General features: G+C 45.1%; 1 protein-coding gene across 5 annotated transcripts in view; it reads right to left on the bottom strand.

Annotated features, from left to right (window-relative positions):
* The window catches only part of CLUAP1 (clusterin associated protein 1), a 75,334-nt gene that overhangs the window by 7,259 nt on the left and 47,961 nt on the right, over positions 1-20,114 (bottom strand). For all 5 annotated transcript variants that reach the window (XM_069870221.1, XM_069870223.1, XM_069870218.1 and 2 more), the window contains exons 9-10: positions 17,075-17,147; positions 6,097-6,204 (exon numbers count right to left, since the gene is read on the bottom strand). In XM_069870221.1, the coding sequence (XP_069726322.1) occupies positions 6,097-6,204; positions 17,075-17,147 (181 nt within the window). The remainder of the gene's footprint in view (positions 1-6,096; positions 6,205-17,074; positions 17,148-20,114) is intronic.

The raw sequence follows: 20,114 nt of genomic DNA, 5'->3' as shown, positions 1-20,114 counted from the left end.
AGGTGCATTGAACTGCTTACTTTTGGAGGAAGGTACAAATCAGGTACTGCCCAGACTTTGATCTCTATGTTGTTTCAGGCAGGTGGGACCAGCAGGATTAGGGCCTGTCACATGACCCTGGACACTCACAGGGGACACCCCAGTGTGCAGAGGACCTGGACGACGCTTGTCGTTGTACTAATCCACACAGCTGCTTGCAAAGGTGCCACAGGACTGGGATAATTTACACCCTTTTACCCAGCAGTGGGTGTTTTTTATCCCCATGCCTGACAGCAAGAAGTGACACTTAATCTGAGAAGTTAGGACAACCCACAACAAGGGGAAGGTGGATGTGCAGCTGACACACCTTGCTCCTTGTTTGGAAATTCAGTCACCAGCTCTTAATGCAAATTCACAGTGTGAGCTCAGATAAGACATCTCCCTTCCCTCGGCATGCAGAAAACTGGGATAAAGCTTTTGCCTGAGCTTTCTGATCTCTGCTCTTAAGTGCGAGTGTAGGCCCTAGCACAAGGCCCTGATCTCAGCAGCATTTTCTAGGCACTAACAAAACTGACTAATAAAATAACAAATGACTAATAAAGCCCACTGCAGCTGCTGCCCAGGGTGAGCAAGCTTCTATTTATTTCTTACACCACCATGAAAAGGAAATCTGCTCGGAAGTGAGTGACCTGTCTCCCATCAGGCCAGACCTACAATCTCTTCTCCTTCTCCACCAGGGCCAGTGTTGCAATGGCCACAACACAGGCTGGGAGTGTCCAGAAACACCTTCTCCCTCACAGGGAGCACTGAACTTCGCTGACAGGAGATGTACAGCTGAAGACAGCTCTGATGGCAGCAGATGTTGAGATGGTGGCAAGAAGCTCTATTTCAAGTTAAGACAAATTAATTTCTGTGAATCCCAACTGCAGTCCCTTTTTGGTGTTATCAAACACACCTGATTACCCACCTCTCCCACCTACATGAGCCTGGGAATACCCAGCAGCTGCTATATCAGGAAACTACGGACTCTGCAGACTCCTATCTAGGAGATGGGAACCTGCAGAGACCCACACAGACAAAAAGAAGAGCAGCTCTATCAGCTTTCCCTGCCCCAGGTCAGCTTCCTCCAGTCCTGGCAGTCAGACTCAAAGGCTATTCTTTCCCTCTGAGAGCAAGAGCATTTGAGAATGTTTTCCCCTTAACTTGACACATTATCGAATTGGTAGGAAACTTGAATCCTGCTAAAGCACAGCCAAGTGCCTTCCTACCAGATGAATTCTTTATACGTCAGGCTTCTCCCTCTGCCACCACCATGGTGCATATGAAATCCAGACCCACTCATTTCCTCACTGTCACAGACTTTGCATCAAGGCAAACATATCCAACGAGATGCTAGCAAACACCAGAGACACAGGACCACACTCTCCGTCTGCCCAGCAATGAAGCTGGGGAAGGGGTTGGAGAACAAGTCCTATGAGGAGTGGCTGAGAGAACTGGGATTGTTTAGCCTGGAGAAGAGGAGGCTGAGGGGAGACTTTATTGGTGAAGGGGTTGAAGAACAAGTCTTATGAGGAGTGGCTGATAGAACTGGGATTGTTTAGCCTGGAGAAGAGGAGGCTGAGGGGAGACTTTATTGCTCTCTACAGCTCCCTGAAAGGAGGTTGTAGAGAGGAGGGAGCTGGCCTCTTCTCCCAAGCGACAGGGGACAGGACAAGAGGGAATGTCCTCAAGCTGTGCCAGGGGAAGTTCAACCGGGACATCAGAAAAAAAAAAATTCATGGAAAGGGTCATTGGGCACTGGAACAGGCTGCCCAGGGAGGCAGCTGAGTCACCTTCCCTGGAGGTGTTTAGAATAGAGGTGGATGAGGTGTTGAAGGACATGGTTTAGTGATTGATGGGAATGGTTGGACTGGATCATCCTGAGGGTCTTTTCCAACCTAGCGATTCTGTGATTCAGTGAAGCTGCTGCTGAAAGCCATGTGGGCTGTCAGAGGCAGCTGAGCTCTGGCTTGTCATTATTTTGGAAGGCCAGCAGCATAGCAGCCTGAGCTGGAACAAAAACTTCTTGCAGAATCAGCTGCTGTTTCCCAGAGTGAGTCCAAATGTGCATCCATACCAATCCAGACAAAAAGCCTCATAGCCCCCAGGTGTGTGATTGTGCAGAGTGGATGAGGTGCTCAGGGACATAGTTTAGTGGTCGATAGGAATGGTTGCACTTGATGATCCTAGAGGTCTTTTCCAACCTAGAGGTTCTATGATTCTATGATTTGTACTTTCTATGTTAAACAGTGCAGGTTTTCATAGTCAATATTCCATCCGTTCAGTAGCAAGTACCCACTGCCTGGCTGCCAGCACATCATTACTACACTGACCCCCTGGGTGAGCTTTGTGAAGGGAAGAGGCTCCAAGAGAGCTGCTCTCTTGCTGTTTGACTTTGGACCAATTGTTTATGGAAAAAACATTTAGAGTTTTAGAAAGCTGTCTTCTGACAATAAAGACCAAATGGTGTTGAAGTTGTTCCTATCCTGGTACCGAAAAGGTCTCTCTTGTACCAACAGGAAAAAACCACCCCTTAACACAAACATCATAGAAGGAAATAAAAGAGCTAAAGTGTTTAGATTTGGTTTACAGGAGCTGAAAGATCCTGGCAGTGTGGGATAGAGGTTGTTATGGTTGGACTTGATGATTCAGTGGGTCTTTTCCAATCTAGTGATTCTGTGTGATCTGTGATTCTGTGTTTTACTATTTAAGCTGAAAACAGGGAGATTGAGATGAGATCTTAGCAAGAAATGTTTTGCTGTGAGGGTAAGGAGGCCCTGGACCAGGTTGCCCAGAGAAGTGGTGGCTGACCCATCCCTGGAGGTGTTCAAGGCCAGGTTGGATGGGCTTGGAGCCCCTGATCCAGTGGGAGGTGTCCCTGCCCATGGCAGGGGGTGGAAATGGATAGGCTTTGAGGTCCTTTCCAACCCAAACCATTCTATGGCTCTACAATTCTGTAATTTTATGAACAGCACAGCAAACCCATTTTTAGGAAGCCAGGATGGCTTCTGTCCAAGGAGGGAGCAGGCACGGGGGTGAAAATGAATGGTTAGGAAGACAGTGTCCAAACTGACAGGTACTGGCTTACTGGGTTTGTGGAACCACAACCTGTTTTCTTGTTTTAACTGGTCCTCTGGGTCTATCCCTGCACTCCCTCATCAAGAGCCCCTCCCCAGCCTTCCTGTAGACCCTTTCAGTACTGGAAGGTACTCTAAGGTCTCCCTAGAATCAGAAACAGTGAACTCAAAGGACATATGAACCCCACAGTTCATTACAGGTTCCTCTTTAACATGCTACTCTCTATTCCTCTTTGTACATGGGGAATCAGGCTTCAATTTTCTCTCTGTACCACAGAGCTAGCAGCTCTTCCCCAGTTAACAGCCTTTGCTCCTCCATGGGAGACTGCTTTCTATACCTTCAAGTCTTTTAATTGGCTAAAAGATCAAAACCAGGAGCAATATCGTCAAAGCTGCATTTAGTTTGCATTTTGATCCATCTTGAAAAACCTGATGAAAGGATTCTGGAGGGTAAGTGTGTTGATTTTTCTCAATTATACCAAGCAGCCTAATAAGAGAGATTATCTCTCCCTGAGAATCTTGCCTCTATAATGGCAAACCACGCTGGAATATCTCTCCACCTATTAGAGACAGAAGGAGGAAATCTTCTCTTCAATATGAATAGCCTGGAAATTAGAGATGTAAAATGTATCATGCAACTACAGGAATGAACCACAGTGGACCATCTCTGCTTGGTCTGAGAGCAAATTATGGCTGACAAGCACTATGGTAAGGAGACACAATACTTCAAAGGAAAGTGGTTGAAATCTCTTGAATTGAGTCACAGAATAAAACAGTAATTCATGGAAATAACGTTCTTGTCATGCTGCCTTAATAATTCAGTATGTTTTAAATGCAAACTGCCTCTACAGAAGTACATGTATAGATTCTCGGTGTGTGAAATGACCAATGGCCACTGAATGTTCAGGCTGGATTTTCTAAGGAAGCTGATGCACCTGACATTAATCTCAAATTTTAACATGTCTCCAGCACTTCAGTTGGTAAGGGTCACACAGCCAAACCTCATTATCTTTGAGGGTCCTGGACCAAAGAAGCCTATTTACACAGACACAGAGGTGCAGATCTGAGACTCTTCTCAAGGCTAGAACTGCTTGCCACGTAAGCATGGACTCTGCATTGAGCTGGAGCTTCTGAAGGAATGCATTGGTCTGACTGGTGTCTTGATCCAGTCCAAGCTTTTGTTCCTATGTTCTAGACAGGTAAGAACAGGAAGATCTGAGCAAGCTCTCTCTGACACCAGAAACAGAGACAGCCCAAGGTTTAGTTTTCCTAAACAAGACACGTAGTCATTTTGAACAAAGGCTAGCAGTACAGGCAGAGTGCTCGCTATTAATCTCACTGTGTAGCTACAGCTAGAGCGACTGGGTGACTTGCCCAAGGTGATGAGGAGTAACCTCAGCAAAGCAGAAAAGTGAGCCAGCAATCCTTCCCTTAAAAATGTTTGTAACCCCTCTGCCAGCAGAGATTGCACTGAAGCACTGTAGGACTGAAGTGTTGTGAGTTAGAATGGAGAATACAACCTTAATCCTTGTGGAGGACTCATAGAAAAGGCATCTCAGAGGCATTTAACACACCTGGAGCTGCTCCAGTGTTCACAGCAGGTGAGAAGCAAAAGGAGGGCAGGGAGCTAAGGGAGGCTTCCAGCTTATACAGAGATAAGGAGAGTGAAGATCAGGATTGTGACCATATAGTCAGCAACAGCATGCTCAGAGTATGCAAAAAGTCAGAGGGTAATTACCTGCCAGAAGAGTTTACTGAACAGTAGGAAGAGACCCACAAAAGGACAGAAAGCAATCTAAACTGCACAGCAGAGAAAACATCTCAGGGATTTGAACTGCTTAAGTTTGACAAGCTAACGCTGAGGCTCCAGTAACTGTAATAAACGATAACAAAGCTCTTCCTAGAAAAAACTCCACTTGTCACAAACTCTGCAACTGTTATTGTAAAGTTTTTTTGCTCCTAAATTGGTATTAAGAGCTGCCTTTGACTGCAGCTTATACCCACATCACTGTGTTATGATGCCCTCTGAGATGAAGCATCACAGACGGTCACACAGTCACTTCCAAAGCTCTAAAAAGCGTGTATAAACCTTTCCTAGAGAAATGGCAATGTAAAAATTCTTAGTGAATAGTGGTTTCTATCCCTTCTCAACAATTTTCATGATTTATGAAAAGCAGATGAACTGAGCACAAAAATGTTTGAGTTACACTGACTTGAGAACTTCAGCTTCTTTCTCTGGTGTTAGTCAGAGAGGGAAGAGCAGAATTCATCTCAAATTCCCTGGATACTTGCTGTTGATTTAAGTAACAGGTTCCAGTAGAAGCAGCAGCATGCAAAATTATCCCTGTCTGGATAAAAAGAGAGGCTTTTGCTGATGGTCAGAATCGCTCACCGCTAACAAGAACGCCAAGGAGAACTTCCCGGATTTTCTCGTTTCATTTTGCTCGACTATAGACTAAGTAGAACATGTCTTTGTCCACCTAACAGGCCCTCAGACAGTAATTCCTCTGAGTTGCTTCTGACCAAGTCTCTACTGGAACCAGTAGCCAAGGTCATACTCCCACTCCTGTCACAGAAGCCAGGCATCCTTTCCTGAAAGAAACAACCCAGGCATGTTGCACCCATGACTGTGCCAGCGCAGGCGGCTTTATGGACTTGCTAAAGGTCTCCTTTTGAAGAGGATTCTAGGAGAACAAACGTCAACAACTAAAAGGAAGGAAAAGCTTTGCAATGAGAAACAGTTTTACTTTTCTAAGGCTTTATATAAAGCTATTTCAGAATCTGCAAGGCAAGAGCGAGGAAGGATGCTCCTCACATGGTAACCTTTTGCTGTCCTGAAAGCATCATGTTTCCTCTGTAAGACACCATCCTCTTACAACTCACAAGGGCTGAGCAGGGCCCACAGCCTTCCATGATAACAGGGTCTTTTCACATTTAAGGTTACTCAGGTAATTCCAGCATGTGGTTCTGAATAAAGGCAACTAAGGAAAGGCTAAAATACCTTGCAGAGGTTTTTCTGTGGCAGTGCGCTGCTTCATGATCTGCCCGTTTTCCTTTTCACTATCAGTTCCTTCATCCTCTTGAATCTCTATGTCGGAGTCATTGTTACCTGGTTAAAACAAACACACTTGATAATTATCACACAAACCAAGCCACAACTCAGAAGAGCAGCTGGGCACAAGAAATTGGTAGCAGTCTCCACCTTCATTCAAGTCCAAAATCAAATTAATTAACAATGGGGCCACAGAGAGATCACTGGCTCTTCTGATGAGCACAGGGAAACAGACAACATCCACATCCTCAGGCAGGCATCCTTCCACACAGAAGTGCCAGAGCAGCATAGAACATAAACAATTGTCTTAGGACAATCCTGCGACTGTACCATAATGCCACTTCTAAATACACTCTCCAGGAACAAAGCAAATATAGAGTCAGAGGCACTATTTCAGTGTGGGTTTATGAACACATCTAGTCTTTTCCCTGACACACAGAGTACCAAAACTCATTCCCTTAGACTCTTAACCTTTCACTAACACTAGGTTAGAAAAGCACGATGAGACATCCCCAGATAAATGAAAGCAGATGCAGCCAAATCCCAGATGGGTGGAGAAACAGGAAAGATTCACAAAATGCAGGAACTTCCAATATTTTCATCATCTGCCTTTGTTTTCTTTTTCCTATCCAAACTGAAGCCTACTCAGTCCCTTACTGTCCATTCCCCAGTCCCCAAGTCTGAACAAACCTAAAAGACTTAGATCAAATTGTCCTTCAGATGGTTGAAAGGATGACAATCTTCAGATACCTAAAAGTGCCTGCAAAGAAAACAGCAGCCTGCTCTTCATGTAAGCTGTACGTGTAAGCTTGTACATGTCCTACCTTGAGGTCCATATGCATGGTCAACCAAACTGATTCTCTCCTGAGCCTGTTCTGAAGCAAAACAGCAGGTGGAAAGTTGGTGCAGAGGTGTGTAGAGAGTCTGGGGCAGGCTCTGCTCCTTTCAAGTCTCCTTCTACCCCATGAGCTTTTGCCCTCCTTGTTCATGCCAGCCACTCATTGGCTCACTAAGACTAAGCTCAGCTTTCCAGCTACTAGTGATTATTTCCTTCTCTCTTCAAACACTCACTCCCTGCGCCAGATCCTCAGCTTCTACCACCTTACGAAGCCCTCTCCCATGTGTAGAGCCAAACCCCTCTGCACCAGCTGATCCCACAGCTCAGGGCTGACGCTGCATGGTGGCCAGGCTGTAGGAGCTCCTGGAGTTCACTGAGCTCTAACAAACACAACAGGGCTCCGTGTGAGGTCACCACCCAGCGCAGCAACAAGGGCTGGTAATTACTTCGAGAAAACAGGCAATTCTTTCCCAGGTACATTTAATTACACACGTCTGAGCTGAAAATGGAAATAACTGCTTTACTTATGATTAATAATGAGCTAACACATATTTGCAATATTTAATTCCAGGGCAATACACAAACATTAGGCATTTTTCCATAATCCTTTTCATTGCAATATTAAGTAAATGACAAAACATAACAGAAAGGAATATATTTGATACACTGGTAAGATTGTGAGGCTCCAACAACATTAGCTACAATTTCTTTTTGTGTTACACTTTCTTCTTTGGAGAGTGAAGGAATTGCATGCTGCTGTGTGGCCTGAACATTGTTTCTGTTTACTCAGTTTTCAGGAATGTGAGGTTTTGTTCAGCCCTTATTCTGGAAAACTCCTCCAAGATGAGCTATCTGGAGCTTAAATAAAGGTTTGTGCTCTGTATGCTGAAAAGCAAGACTACTTTCCCTTGTGACGTCTGCCACTACACCTGCATTCTTATTTGGGGGGGATAGGGAACTTTTCCTTCTTTTATTCTTTTCTATTTTGAGCAGCAATTCCTCCCTCTCAGGTTTTGCCATTCATGCCCCTCCTGTTACGCAACACCACTGGCCAGAGCTGAGGGTGCCACAGAGAGCTCTTATGGTTACTTTGCCAAACCACTTCTATCTCATCCCCATTAGCACTTTCTGCTTCTCACAGGATCTCCTGAGACTGAGCTGCCAGCAGAGATGGGGAGCCAGCACTCTCCGCTGATAACCCAGAATGCAGACCCAGCCAACACCACTCTGGGAACAGAACTTTTGGCAGAGTGCCACAGCAACACCGTTCCTCTCTGGTGGGGGCACGGATGTCACCACACAGGGCTTTGATTTGACATTTCACTTAACTGGAACCCTTTTTTTAAAAACCATCTGCAGCAACAGACTCTCAGACACATTATGACATGTAAAATACCTTTCCCCTGGGACAAAGCAGTGGCAAGAAGATTTAGCAGGCAAGAATGGGCCAACTTCCTTTTGCTGTATGTATGTGTGCTCTTTCCGGACTCTCACCCTGATGGCTTAACGCTCTCTCGAGCCACGTAGACCCTTCCAGCTCCCTGTAAGTGCAATCCTGGGTGCCCCTGCTATTTCTGACCCACTTCAGCTTGCAAAGAGGTAGTTCATTTTGTCACATAATTCCCCATAGTACCTTTCTATTGGACAGTGGGACTTGCAGGAAGAACCTGCAGTGAGTACGTGCCTTGTGATAGACTTGTGGAGAGAGTATCAGTGGCTGGAGGGCACCAAGCTGCTGCTTTATGAAAGCAAATGGTTTAAATGTAGCTTTTTGTCCCCTTTACTCAGCCCTTTTCTTCTTTCCCTCAGGTTCTCTGCTCTTCTCAATTCCCTCTATCTCACACTATGTCTTTTATTGTCCTCCCCCATCAAGCCAGATGGTGCAACTCTTGCCTGTAAGTGATGAAGCCACAGTTTTCTGCTGCTCAGTCCATGCGTGGATGCCACAAAATAAATACCTCTGGCAAGTGCCAGAAAAGCATGCCCTGTGCCCCAGCTCTACCTCTTGTCCTTCTCAGTGTGCTTGATAAACCAAGGCAGTACCGACTGAACACCTGGCTTCCACTCATGCCTTCAAAAATCGTGGATTACTTTTCAATCAAATGAACAGTAGTTTAATCATAGAATCAGAGATAGAATCATTGAAGTTGGAAAAGATCTCTAAGCTCCTCCAGTCCCAACCATTCCAGCTAAACCAGGTCACCAAATGCTACATCTCTGTAAGTTTTAGAAGCCCTCCAGGGATGGGGACTCCACCACTGCCCTGGGCAGCCTCTGCCAGGGCTTCACCACTCTACCAGGAAAGAAAGTTTTCCCAATATCCAGTGTAACCCTCCCCTGGTGTAACTTGAGGCCATTTCCTCTCACCCCATCCTTTGTTCCTTGGCAGCAGAGCCCAGCACCCACCTTACTCCAATCTCCATTCCGGGAGCTGCAGAAAGCGATGAGGTCTCCCCTCAGCCTCCTCTTCTTCAGCCTACAGGTCCTTCAGATGCTCCCACAACCCCTGGGCTCCAGTCCCTCAATGTCTTTCTTGTACTAAGGGGCCCAAAATTGAACCCAGGATTCAAGGTGTGGCCTCACCAGTGCCAAGCCCAGGGGGACAATCCTTTCCCTGCTCCTGCTGGCCACCCCATGGCTGATCCAAGCCAGGATGCTGTTAGCCCTCTTGGCCACTTGAGAAACCGTTGGCTCGTCTTCAGCTGCTGTTGACCAGCACCCCCAGGGCCTTTTCCACCAGGTGAATTATCAGCTTATAAACATAGCATGCATTTTTTCCTAGCAAGCTGTGACTTTGAAATCCATCCTGTTACAGATCTGTGGCAGGACTCTGGGTTTCCTCTGAACCGCCTAGTTAGAATTCTGACACACGTTCCCCAACATGAAGCGTCACTGTGCTGCTACAGCAAGCACATGCCCGAGGGTCAGAAAAGTGGCAGCTGTAAATGCAGATTCAGCAACATCTGTGCCTCCAAGCCTCTCACTCACCACTTGGAAAGACATCAAGCACCATTTTCATTTACAAAACCTAAATGCAGTGCTCTAACCCAGCTCAATGGGTGCTGTCACCAACCCATGCTCTGCCTGGTGTACAATCCATGACATCATCAGCTGAGCAAAACTGTGCTAGGTCACAATCCCAAGGACACTGGCACAGAATGTACTGCTGAAGATTTCTTTAAATGCAGAAGATAAAGACAAGATAAGCACAGGCTTCTTAGCGGGATAAAAGGTCTAATGCTGTGTGGGACCCATCCTAGCCAGTGCACTACAGGGTTCCACCACCCCTCACTGTCTATGCCCAGTTGTCCAGTTTTCAACACAATGTTCTTGCCATCACAGAATGGTGACAATTCAGAAGGTTTAATTTAACATCATATAGAAAGAAACTACTTGTTGCACTAGGAGAAATCACAACCACATCTGTGTAATGCTGTACAACAGCAACTCCAATGCATCAATTCCAGGGAGACAAGGAACGTTCTTTACGGAGAAAATATGCATTTTGCTTAGTACCAGCATAAAGCACTGAAGGAAACAGCATATTGCTATAAATTCCCATGTACCAGTACATGGAGTACAGAATAAGCGTGAACAGAGCTGGCTCATGAGATTTGCATGGGTTTACATGAAGATTATTTGACTTTTCACAATAAATTGCTATTCAGCAGTCCACGTGCCCAAATTTTGGGCAACACTAGCAGCTTCCACCAGCTTAAGGCTGGAGTTTTAACAAGCTCCTGTCTTTTTACTATGAAAAGGTCATCAACAGAGCAACCACACAAACAGCATTCGGCCCATTTCCCCGCTGCTGTGATTTACACTGCTGCACAGAGAATACTGGCAGCACATCAGACAACTTGAGAGAGAAGACTGGGATTTTAATCCTCACTTGCCTTAAGTTTCAACATTTCCATTTCACCAAGGTGGGTTGCAGTTAATTTAACGAGTTTCATTTACATCAGTCCAGCCACAAAAAGTACATCCTGGTTACCAATGACAAACACCACTCTCAGAAAATGTGTCATTTGTTCCAAGCACACCAACTGGTTCCAGGAAAAGATACTTGGACTGATAATACTATATTTAAATGATTTAATTTTTGGTAATTTGCAATGCTTGAAGGAAAACCAGCACGATTTAATAACTTACCAGTGATTTCTTAGCTCGCATAAACATTCAAGCAAATGTATCCAACTGTAAAATAAGAAGGTCCTGTAGTGAAGATAATGAGCAGAAGGAACATTGTTTATTGATATGCTTTAGAATTAGATGTGAGTGTGCTGAGCATGTTCAATTCCATAATAAAAACCACCACTTCAAAAACACAAGCACTGGCTACACAGCAATTACTGGATTCAGCAGGACGTTGAGTTTGGTGAAAAAACATCACGAGAAAAATCAAGCAGGCAACTGAGAGTTAATACACAGCTTGAAATACACACTTAATAAACATCACAAAAGTGTAGAGCAGGGGAAAAAAAAGCGGCAATGGATTGGGATTTTGATGTGACCAAAGGGAGAGGGAAGTTCAGTTCTCACTTGAAAGCCTCAGTTCTACAAAACCCATCCCTGGGTCTCACCAGGCTCAGAGACACCGTTTACACACATCAGCCTCAGTACTTACAGATCTGCAGCTCTGCAATTTGAACAGGAAGATCTATAAAGTCCAGCAGGGAACATCCTTTGTCCATAGTATAAAACAGATCCTTCATCTGATCAGTGAGAAAAGTCCATCCTGGTCCTGAGAGCTTGGATCAAGGTTCTGACTCCTGTGGCTCCTACCATCTCCAGCAGAAAGCCTGGATAGTCAGATCATCACATACTAAAACTGGGCAGTGTTGTACCAACAAACACCACCTAGGAGGCTGCAGAGCTCTATGTGCACTTTCTTACCTCGTTTTGTCATTAAAATGATCCACCCATTGCTACAGCACCTAAACTCCTGGTTTTAACAGTACAGATGATTAACCATCGCCCAGGGAAAAGCGAAGTCTCTGTCACTTGAAATAATTAAAAATAATTCCAGTTAACAGACTCCAGTTGAACTGGGTTTGCAGTCCTGGCACAGGGATAAGTAACTCAGATATCTTTTTGCCCATTTTAGAGAGAGAGGCCACATTCGGCGACCAGAACTATTTCTAATGATTTTAAAAGTCAAGGATCCATTGAAGTACTCCTCAATTAGAGCACGAATTTGCAATTATTTAACAAGCAGAACACAAGAATATTGTGGACAACTTCCAAGTGTCCGTTACAAGAAGATGGATGGTCTGAGTGTCCTGCTGGTGACAGTGCCGAGCATTGGCAGCATCAGGCAGACATCTCACCCCTGCAGGAATTACCCAGCGACTCACTGCTACACTTCAACTGCTACAGTTGCTGCAATGGGGCTTTTTGTTTATCTGCTCTCAGCTTTTACAGCATACGTTCTGTAGTAGAAATGGTACAAGATGTTCAGTGCAGCACCAACCAGTCTTGTGTGATTTGCTGTCCAAAGCACAACATCTATTTGCTCTGTTTAACTGAGCAAGGTGTCCGAGCTAAGCACATTTTGCTTGGCTGTCAAAAAATAACCATCCATGGGGGACAATCCTTTCCCTTGTCTTGGTGGCCACCTGGCCTGATCCAAGCCAGGATGCTGTTGGCCTTCTTGGCCACCTGGGCCACTGCTGGCTCATGTTCAGTCGCTGTTGACCTGCACCTCAAGGGCTTTATTGCCAGGCAGCTTCCCAGCTGCTCTTGCCCAAGTTGGCTTTCTCTAGTCTTAACACAGACCTGCACAACCCAACCCACATTTCACGGCTCTTCTTTATAACAGATGTGATATAGGTTTCTCCACTGTTAGTTCAGCCTGAAGCTGCCCAGAATTCCTGCGACCTCTGCTGCAGAGAAATGAACTCTTAATTTGCAACTTTTCTTACCAAATTAGCAGGAGATAAGGTCAAAAGATCCAGGCAATAACAGAACTGCATCAATTACAGAAGTACGCAAAGGTAGGAGTGCTTGCAGGGCAGAATGAATGCTGACTTTTATCAATTAATGGTAACAAATTTATCACCAGATGCCAGCCTACTCTGTTAGAAGAGCCTCATTAAGTGTTTTGCAGTTCTCAGGAGCAAAGTGTAATGACAGTTAGAGAACCTTCCCTTTCCTTTGCAGGAGGCACTGGCCCCGACAAACCAAGCTCACCCGGACTTTCCAGATTCAGCCAACGTGTCTTTGGATAAGGTTAGATCATAGAGCAGCTTCCAGTACTGAAAGGGGCTGCAGAAAAGCTGAGGAGGGGCTCTTGATCAGGGAGTGCAGGGACAGGATGAGGGGAAATGGTTTCAAGCTGCAAGAGAGGAGACTGAAATGAGATGTTGGGAAGAAATGTTTTGCTGTGAGGGTGGGGAGGCCCTGGCCCAGGTTTCCCAGAGCAGTGGTGGCTGCCCCATCTCTGGAGGTGTTCCAGGCCAAGTTGGATGGAGCTTGGAGCCCCCTGATTCAGTGGGAGGTGTTCCTGCCCATGACAGGGGTTTGGAACTGGATGGGCTCTGAGGTCCCTTCCAACCCAAATCATTCCATGATTCTATACTCGTAGGCACAGGCCAGCCTGCATGCCTTCCACTGAGAGCAGCTGTGAGGGGGAAAAGCCAATTGCTTCATCTCCAAACCAGTTGCATGAGCAAGACGAAGTCAGAGCAGGGTCTACTTTAACAGTCCTGCGAGCAGAGACAATGTATGTGCTGGGCTGAAGGCCCAGACTACCAAATCCTACATTTTTTTGACAAAATAAAGATGGAAGACAAGTTAGGATAAAGGCACTTTGTTTTGTGGGTGGGGCACTACTCAAAAATGCAAGTGGAATAAGCAAGCATTTTTTTCTCCAAAACCTACTTTAGAAAGAGGCTTCTGATGATGAAGACAAGCCCTGCTTTAATGTTCCTTGTGCCTGTCTCATTAATTGGACACACTGGATCACAGGAGGAGGATAAAGCATGTAGAAGCCCCAAACACAGGTTTAAGGAGGTCGAAGTGCTCATGCCTGTAGCACTTTTCACCATTTCCCCACAATCCACACCATGCTCACAGCACTGCTGATAAAATCACTGACTGCCAGACCAAGGGCTCTTGGGAGGCCTCAAGGGCAGAAACTTCAACCCTTATTGGGCTTCCTATTTTGAGCGTGACTCTCACTATCAACCTTTGGGTGGTTTGGGAAGGCAAAGCTGTTCAGTGATGCTGCACCGATTCTGCTGCTGTTTCCTTGTTTCCTCTTGGGTAAAATACATATTTCTCCTGTGACTGACATGCCAGGATGTATGTAACCCCTACCAGGTTATCACACTGTTTAAGACTCCAATCCCTGCATTCTCTGACCAAAGCAAATCCCTTGGTTTTGAATTGCATACAGGGCATGATTTAATTGATAAGGAGAGAAGGAGAGAAGGGTCTGGCCTAAGGGGAAAGCACAGCCTGGTTCTTGATCATCAGCAAACTGTGGGCTCAGAGAGTAGAATGGGTCCAGAGAAGGCCATGAAGGTGATCAGAGGGCTGGAGCACCTCTGCTATGAGGGCTAGGCTGAGAGAGTTGGGGTCGTTCAGCCTGGAGAAGCTTCCAAAGGAAAAGCTGAAAGGGGATACAAGAAAGCTGGGAAGGGGCTTTTTACAAGGGCTTGGAGTGATGGGACAAGGGGAATGGCTTTATATCGGAAGAGGGAGGATGTAGATGAGACATTAGGAAGAAATTCTTTACGATGAGGGTAGGCAGGCCCTGGCCCATGTTGCCCAGAACAGTGGTGGATGCCCCAACCCTGGAGGTGTTCCAGGCCAGGCTGGATGGGACTTGAAAAGCCTGATGCAGTGGGAGGTGTCCCTGCCCATGGCAGGGGGTTGGAACTGGATGGACTTTAAGGTCCCTTCCAACCCAAACCTTGCTGTGATTCTATGATTTATCTTCTCCGTTACACCTCTGCAGACCCCTGCAACTTATGCAAACAGAGAGAGACTGCGGCTGACAAGAATGATTCAATGTTCCAAAGTGATGGGACAGTCAATAAATGAGCCAGCACTGAAAACCAGGATCCTGGTGCATTTGCCATTAGAATAAATACTAATGACGCCAATTAAATACTTGACTAAAGATGTATAATGGTGATATTTTTAGGTCATTAAAAGTCATAATCGTATTTTGTTAGGTGGCAGTAAAGCACTTGCTAAAAGACAAGGTTTGTGTTATTATAGAGATGCAAAATGACCAAACAGTTTTCCACAGACAAGAGAAAAACAGAGCAGCAATTTTTCACATTGGAATTTACTGAAGGTAGATGTTCTTTTCCTCTTGAACTTATTTGCCCTAGAAACTATCAGAAGCAGGACCTGGGCCTTTTTCACTCAAGTAAATCCTTGAAGCTATTCCACATTCTTGTAATTTATATTAAAAATCCTATGTTTCAGCAAAAACTCCCCTTTTTACTGCACTACCTCAACAAGATGAAATCAAAGATAAGCAGGAATGAGTGCACTTCCTCTTTCATGAGTTTACTCCAAAACTCTCTGCAAGCAAACAAATTGCGAAGCACAACTTTTATGCCCTTACTTTCAGCTTTCATGAACTCTCCCTCTGATCTTGAGAATCAACTTCCCCTCTGTTTTCTCCCACTACCACATAAAGCGCACATATTGCAATATTAAATTCACAGAGGTAATTAACAGGGAAGTTCTTGCTCAAAAGGAGCAAAATCTGGGTTGTTAGCTTTGTGGAGTATCTCAAGAGACTACTATTCTCTTCTCATCCCTAGTTACAATTCTGATTAATTAAGAGTAAGGTCAGACAAAAAGAAAACCCCAAATTTTAATTGCTTTCATATTTTACAGGTACACTAAAATCAAGCAAATGTAAGCAGGCAAACGTGGACACCACTTTGAAGATTACTGATATTAAAGAGGACCACAAATTGAGTTTTTAATCTGTGGCAGTTCAGGTCTGGTAGACACCTCATGAAGAAATAGTATGAACATATAACAGAACACCACTCCACGCTGCTTGGCAGGACAGCTGCTGAGGAAAGGAATTACCACCTGTTTTCCTGATGCACGTCAGCACATGGGTCATACGAGGCAGTCAGGCAGCCCCACAAATCAATGGCCCCACTCACTCGCACACAAGCATTCGGCTGGGTAGAATCCTCTAACCAAGCTGGTTACCAAACAAACCTTACATCAGCAATCCTCTCACTAGACCCCACCTGGAGTCCTGTGTTCCATTCTGGAATCCCCAACAGAAGAAGGATGTGGAACTGTTTGAATGGGTCCAGAGGAGGCCACAAAGGTCACCCAGGCCTGGAGCACCTCTGCTATAAGGACAGGCTGAGAGAGTTGGGTTTGTTCAGACTGGAGAAGAGAAGGCTTTGGAGAGACCTTAGAGTAGCTTCCAGTACTGAAACGGGCTCCAGGAAAGGTGGGGAGGGACTTTTTACAAGGACATGGAGTGATAGGATGAGGAGGAATGGCTTTAAATTGGATGATGGGAAATCTAGATTAGACGTTAGGAAGAAATTCTTTATGATGAAGGTGGGGAGGCCCTGGCCCAGGTTGCCCAAAGCAGTGGTGGCTGCCCCATCCCTGGAGGTGTTCCAGGCCAGGCTGGATGTGGTTTTGAGCCCCCTGATTGAGGTGTCCCTGGGAGGTGCCCCTGCCCATGGCAGGGGGTGAGACTGGACAGGCTTTAAGGTCCCTTCCAACCCAAACCATTCCATGATTCTATGATTCTATAATCTGGGACAAGAGCTGTGTAGGGGCTTGGATAACAAAAAGCCTAAGAAGCCTAAGATCTGACTGTTGCCATTGTTCAGTGGGCAACTCTTTCTGTCCCTCAGAACTGCAGGTACAATTTACAAGGCAGAGGTGTGTTTCACACAAGTCAGGTTCCCTTTTTCACTGCTGCCCTTTTAAAGTTGTTTTCGTTTCACTTTTTCTAATACAGCGTGTTGACTCTGCCATCCATCCCATGTCCTCTCTGCTTGTAAGTGGATGTTTACACAGAAAGTAGCCAGCACATAACGATTTTTCTGCTAACACAAGTGGTGACGAAATTCCACTTACTTCCACTCCTAAGAAGGTGCTGCTCCTCTTCCTTCAGCCTGTTCTGGGTCAGACACAGCATATTTGCTGCTTCCTGTAAGAGGAGAAAACAACTGAATTAGAAAAGCTGCCACATTGCCCAGTCCACTAACTAATTCGATGTTCCTACCACATCACTCACAAGTAGAAGAAAAACAGAAAACTTCAGCATTAAAAATATCTGATGGAAAAAAGCCCCTAATGGAAGCAAGAGAGCTCATGGTGACTTTGCCCAAGAGCGTCAGGATGTAAAGCACGTACCCAGGTAAAACAGCACCCTGAAAGTTGATGGACTCCCAGCGGCTGAAACCTCACTTTTGTTAGAAATGAGTTCACTTGTCTTCATGCCACAGAAAATTACTGCTGTTACAGAATGGAAGGGTCTTTCTTTGGAAAATAGCCTTTGGTAGCCATTTGCATCCATTAAACACCAGAAGTGGTTTGTGAAATGCTCCAGCTTCATAATACACAAACCAAACCAGAATAAAGTCACCCATTCATGCAAACAAAATTGGAGCAAAAAGCCCTATCAAAAAGCTGGAGAAGTACAGCCACATACTGTTCTATCGTATGGGGGTGCCAAGGAGAACCACGACAGTGAGACTGCACAAAGTTGTTTATGGATTTTCTTCTTTTGAATAGAGCAGGTAGGTAGATAAAAATGCCCTGAGAAACAATATTGTCAAATAATCATAGAAAGGCTTGGTGTGGAAGGGACCTTTACAGGTCATCCAGTCCAACATTCCTGCAGGAGCAGGGACATCAGGTTGCTCAGAGCCCCATCCAACCTTACCTTGAATGTTTCCAGATATGGGGCCTCCACTCCTACCCTGGGCAGCCTGTGCCAGTGTTTCATTGTAAAATCTCCCCTCCCTTGGTTTATATAATCATGGAATCATCACAGTTGGAAAAGCCCTCTAAGCTCATCCAGTCCAACTGTCAGCCCAACTCCACCATGTCTGCTAAACCCAGTCCCAAAGTATCATGCTGACATGTTTGTGGAACCCCTCCAGGGATAGAGACTCCACCACTGCTCCAGGCAGCCTCCTCTAGAGCTTCATCACTCATTCAGTAAAGTATTTTTTCCTAATCTCCAGTCTAAACCTGCCCTGGAGCAACTTGAGGCCATCTCCTCTCGTCCTATCACTTGTTACTTGGGAGAAGAGCCCAGTACCTGCCATTAAAACCATTACTCCTTGTCCTGTCACAACAGGCCTTGCACTGATAAAGTTATGCCAAATGCAGATAAGAGCAAACAGAAGGCAGGTAGAACAGTGGCTGCTGTGCTGAGAAGAAAAAGAAAATCACAAGTCTCACCCATTCAAAGGAGGCCACTAATATCTGAAACTGTTACAAGGCAGCCCAGGAGGACTCAAGTCTATTACAGTCAAACAAGTAAGAAATGTGACAACTCAGAAGAAAGAAGCAGGCTGGTGGTAGCGGGGCAGTTCTCATTCCAGTGTATGGATTAGAAACAGAATATGGCTGGCTTTGCAGACAGTAAGTGATGGGAGTGATTTTAATCTTTAAGGATGCGGCATGTGCGGGGCATCAGAGACCCAGCAGACTAACGGGACTATTTGATTGCTGAACACCACAAAGCAGTTGTAGGAGGTGTTTCGCTGAATTCATTAAGTTCTCCATCCAGGTAGGACTAAAATCTAGCTAAGATACCAAGAGACAGAACAGCAGAAACTGAAGTTCACTATTTCAATGGCAGCATCAGACAGAAAAAATATTTTTGATGACATCTCATTTAAATTTTGGCAATTTTAATGGTGAACGGCAAAAGAAACATGATTAAAAAGGTAAGAGATGAATGCACAGAATCAGATTCAGATAGAACCTTCAATACTAAACAGGTGGCAAACAACTCGAAAGGAGGATTTAGCCACGAATTTTGCTATTTTTAGTCTGTTCAATCCCACTCAAGCATGACAAATAGATGGGAAAACTCATTAACTGTGCATTGAACTAAGAGTTTTCTCAGTTTTTGATTTTTCTATGCAAAATATGCATATAATTAAAAACACCAATTGCTTCGACATGGTCAAATCTGCACATTTACAGTGCATTTGTAGAAAGGAAACACGGACTCAGTTGGAATATCTAAGGGACAGAGGGAAAAAAGTAAGAAGAGCATCTGGAAATGGCTGAATGGCAGGCAATCACACATTGGAAATGTGGAAAAGTGTATCCATGCAGATGGCAACAGCATGCAGCTGAGGAAGGAAAATCTCCCCCAAGGCTCTAGGTAGCAGCAAACCATGAAGTCCCACTCAGCACACAGGGAAGGTACTGGAAATAAGAGGCCTGGGGACTGGTTTGCATGATGCATCACGACTTGGCATAAACACCTGCAACTCAGGAGTTGAAATTCATGCTGGCAAAGCTTGCAGAGAAGATTCTTAGAGGTGGTAAGGGGAATTCCTGTGCATCAGATGTACCTGGTGAGAAACCCAGGTCAAAGCTTCTCTCAGAGCAAGAAAGGGAATAAATTCTCATCCACAAATCTGCTTTGGACAACTATGCCAAGTGTTTGCACGACTAACAGAGACAATGGCCCCACAGAAGGTAGGGAGACTGCTAATGATTGCTTAGGAGTGTAGAAATACCAGTACAAAACATACAGAAAGCAACATAAATAACAGAAATAACACAGCAGGAATGACAGCTTCCAGGGCTATAAAGCAGAAAGGTCATGATGCAAAATTGTGCTGAGCGAGACATTCCAGCAGCAACTTGCAACAATTCAAACTGCTCAAATCTCTGATGTGATGAATGGCAGGGAGAAGCTAATTTCATCTGCAAGAACAAGGAAGGAAAAGCCACAAGCCTGTTTTTACAACTTGTTTCATGTAGATTCAGAACATTTTAAATACCCTGTTCTTAGGAAACTGGTTTTTATTAATTCTTTTAGTAAGGAACAAATGAGCAGTGATGACAAGAATGTGAGCAACGATTAAAGGAAAGGGAAGATGCAGAGATGCTGTGGATAGTGCGGTTATGATAAGTGGGCCAA

This window comes from Phaenicophaeus curvirostris, chromosome 16 (genome assembly GCF_032191515.1).
Source record: "Phaenicophaeus curvirostris isolate KB17595 chromosome 16, BPBGC_Pcur_1.0, whole genome shotgun sequence".
In the NCBI taxonomy this organism is placed as follows: domain Eukaryota; kingdom Metazoa; phylum Chordata; class Aves; order Cuculiformes; family Cuculidae; genus Phaenicophaeus; species Phaenicophaeus curvirostris.
This window is presented reverse-complemented; position numbering and strand designations above follow the sequence as displayed.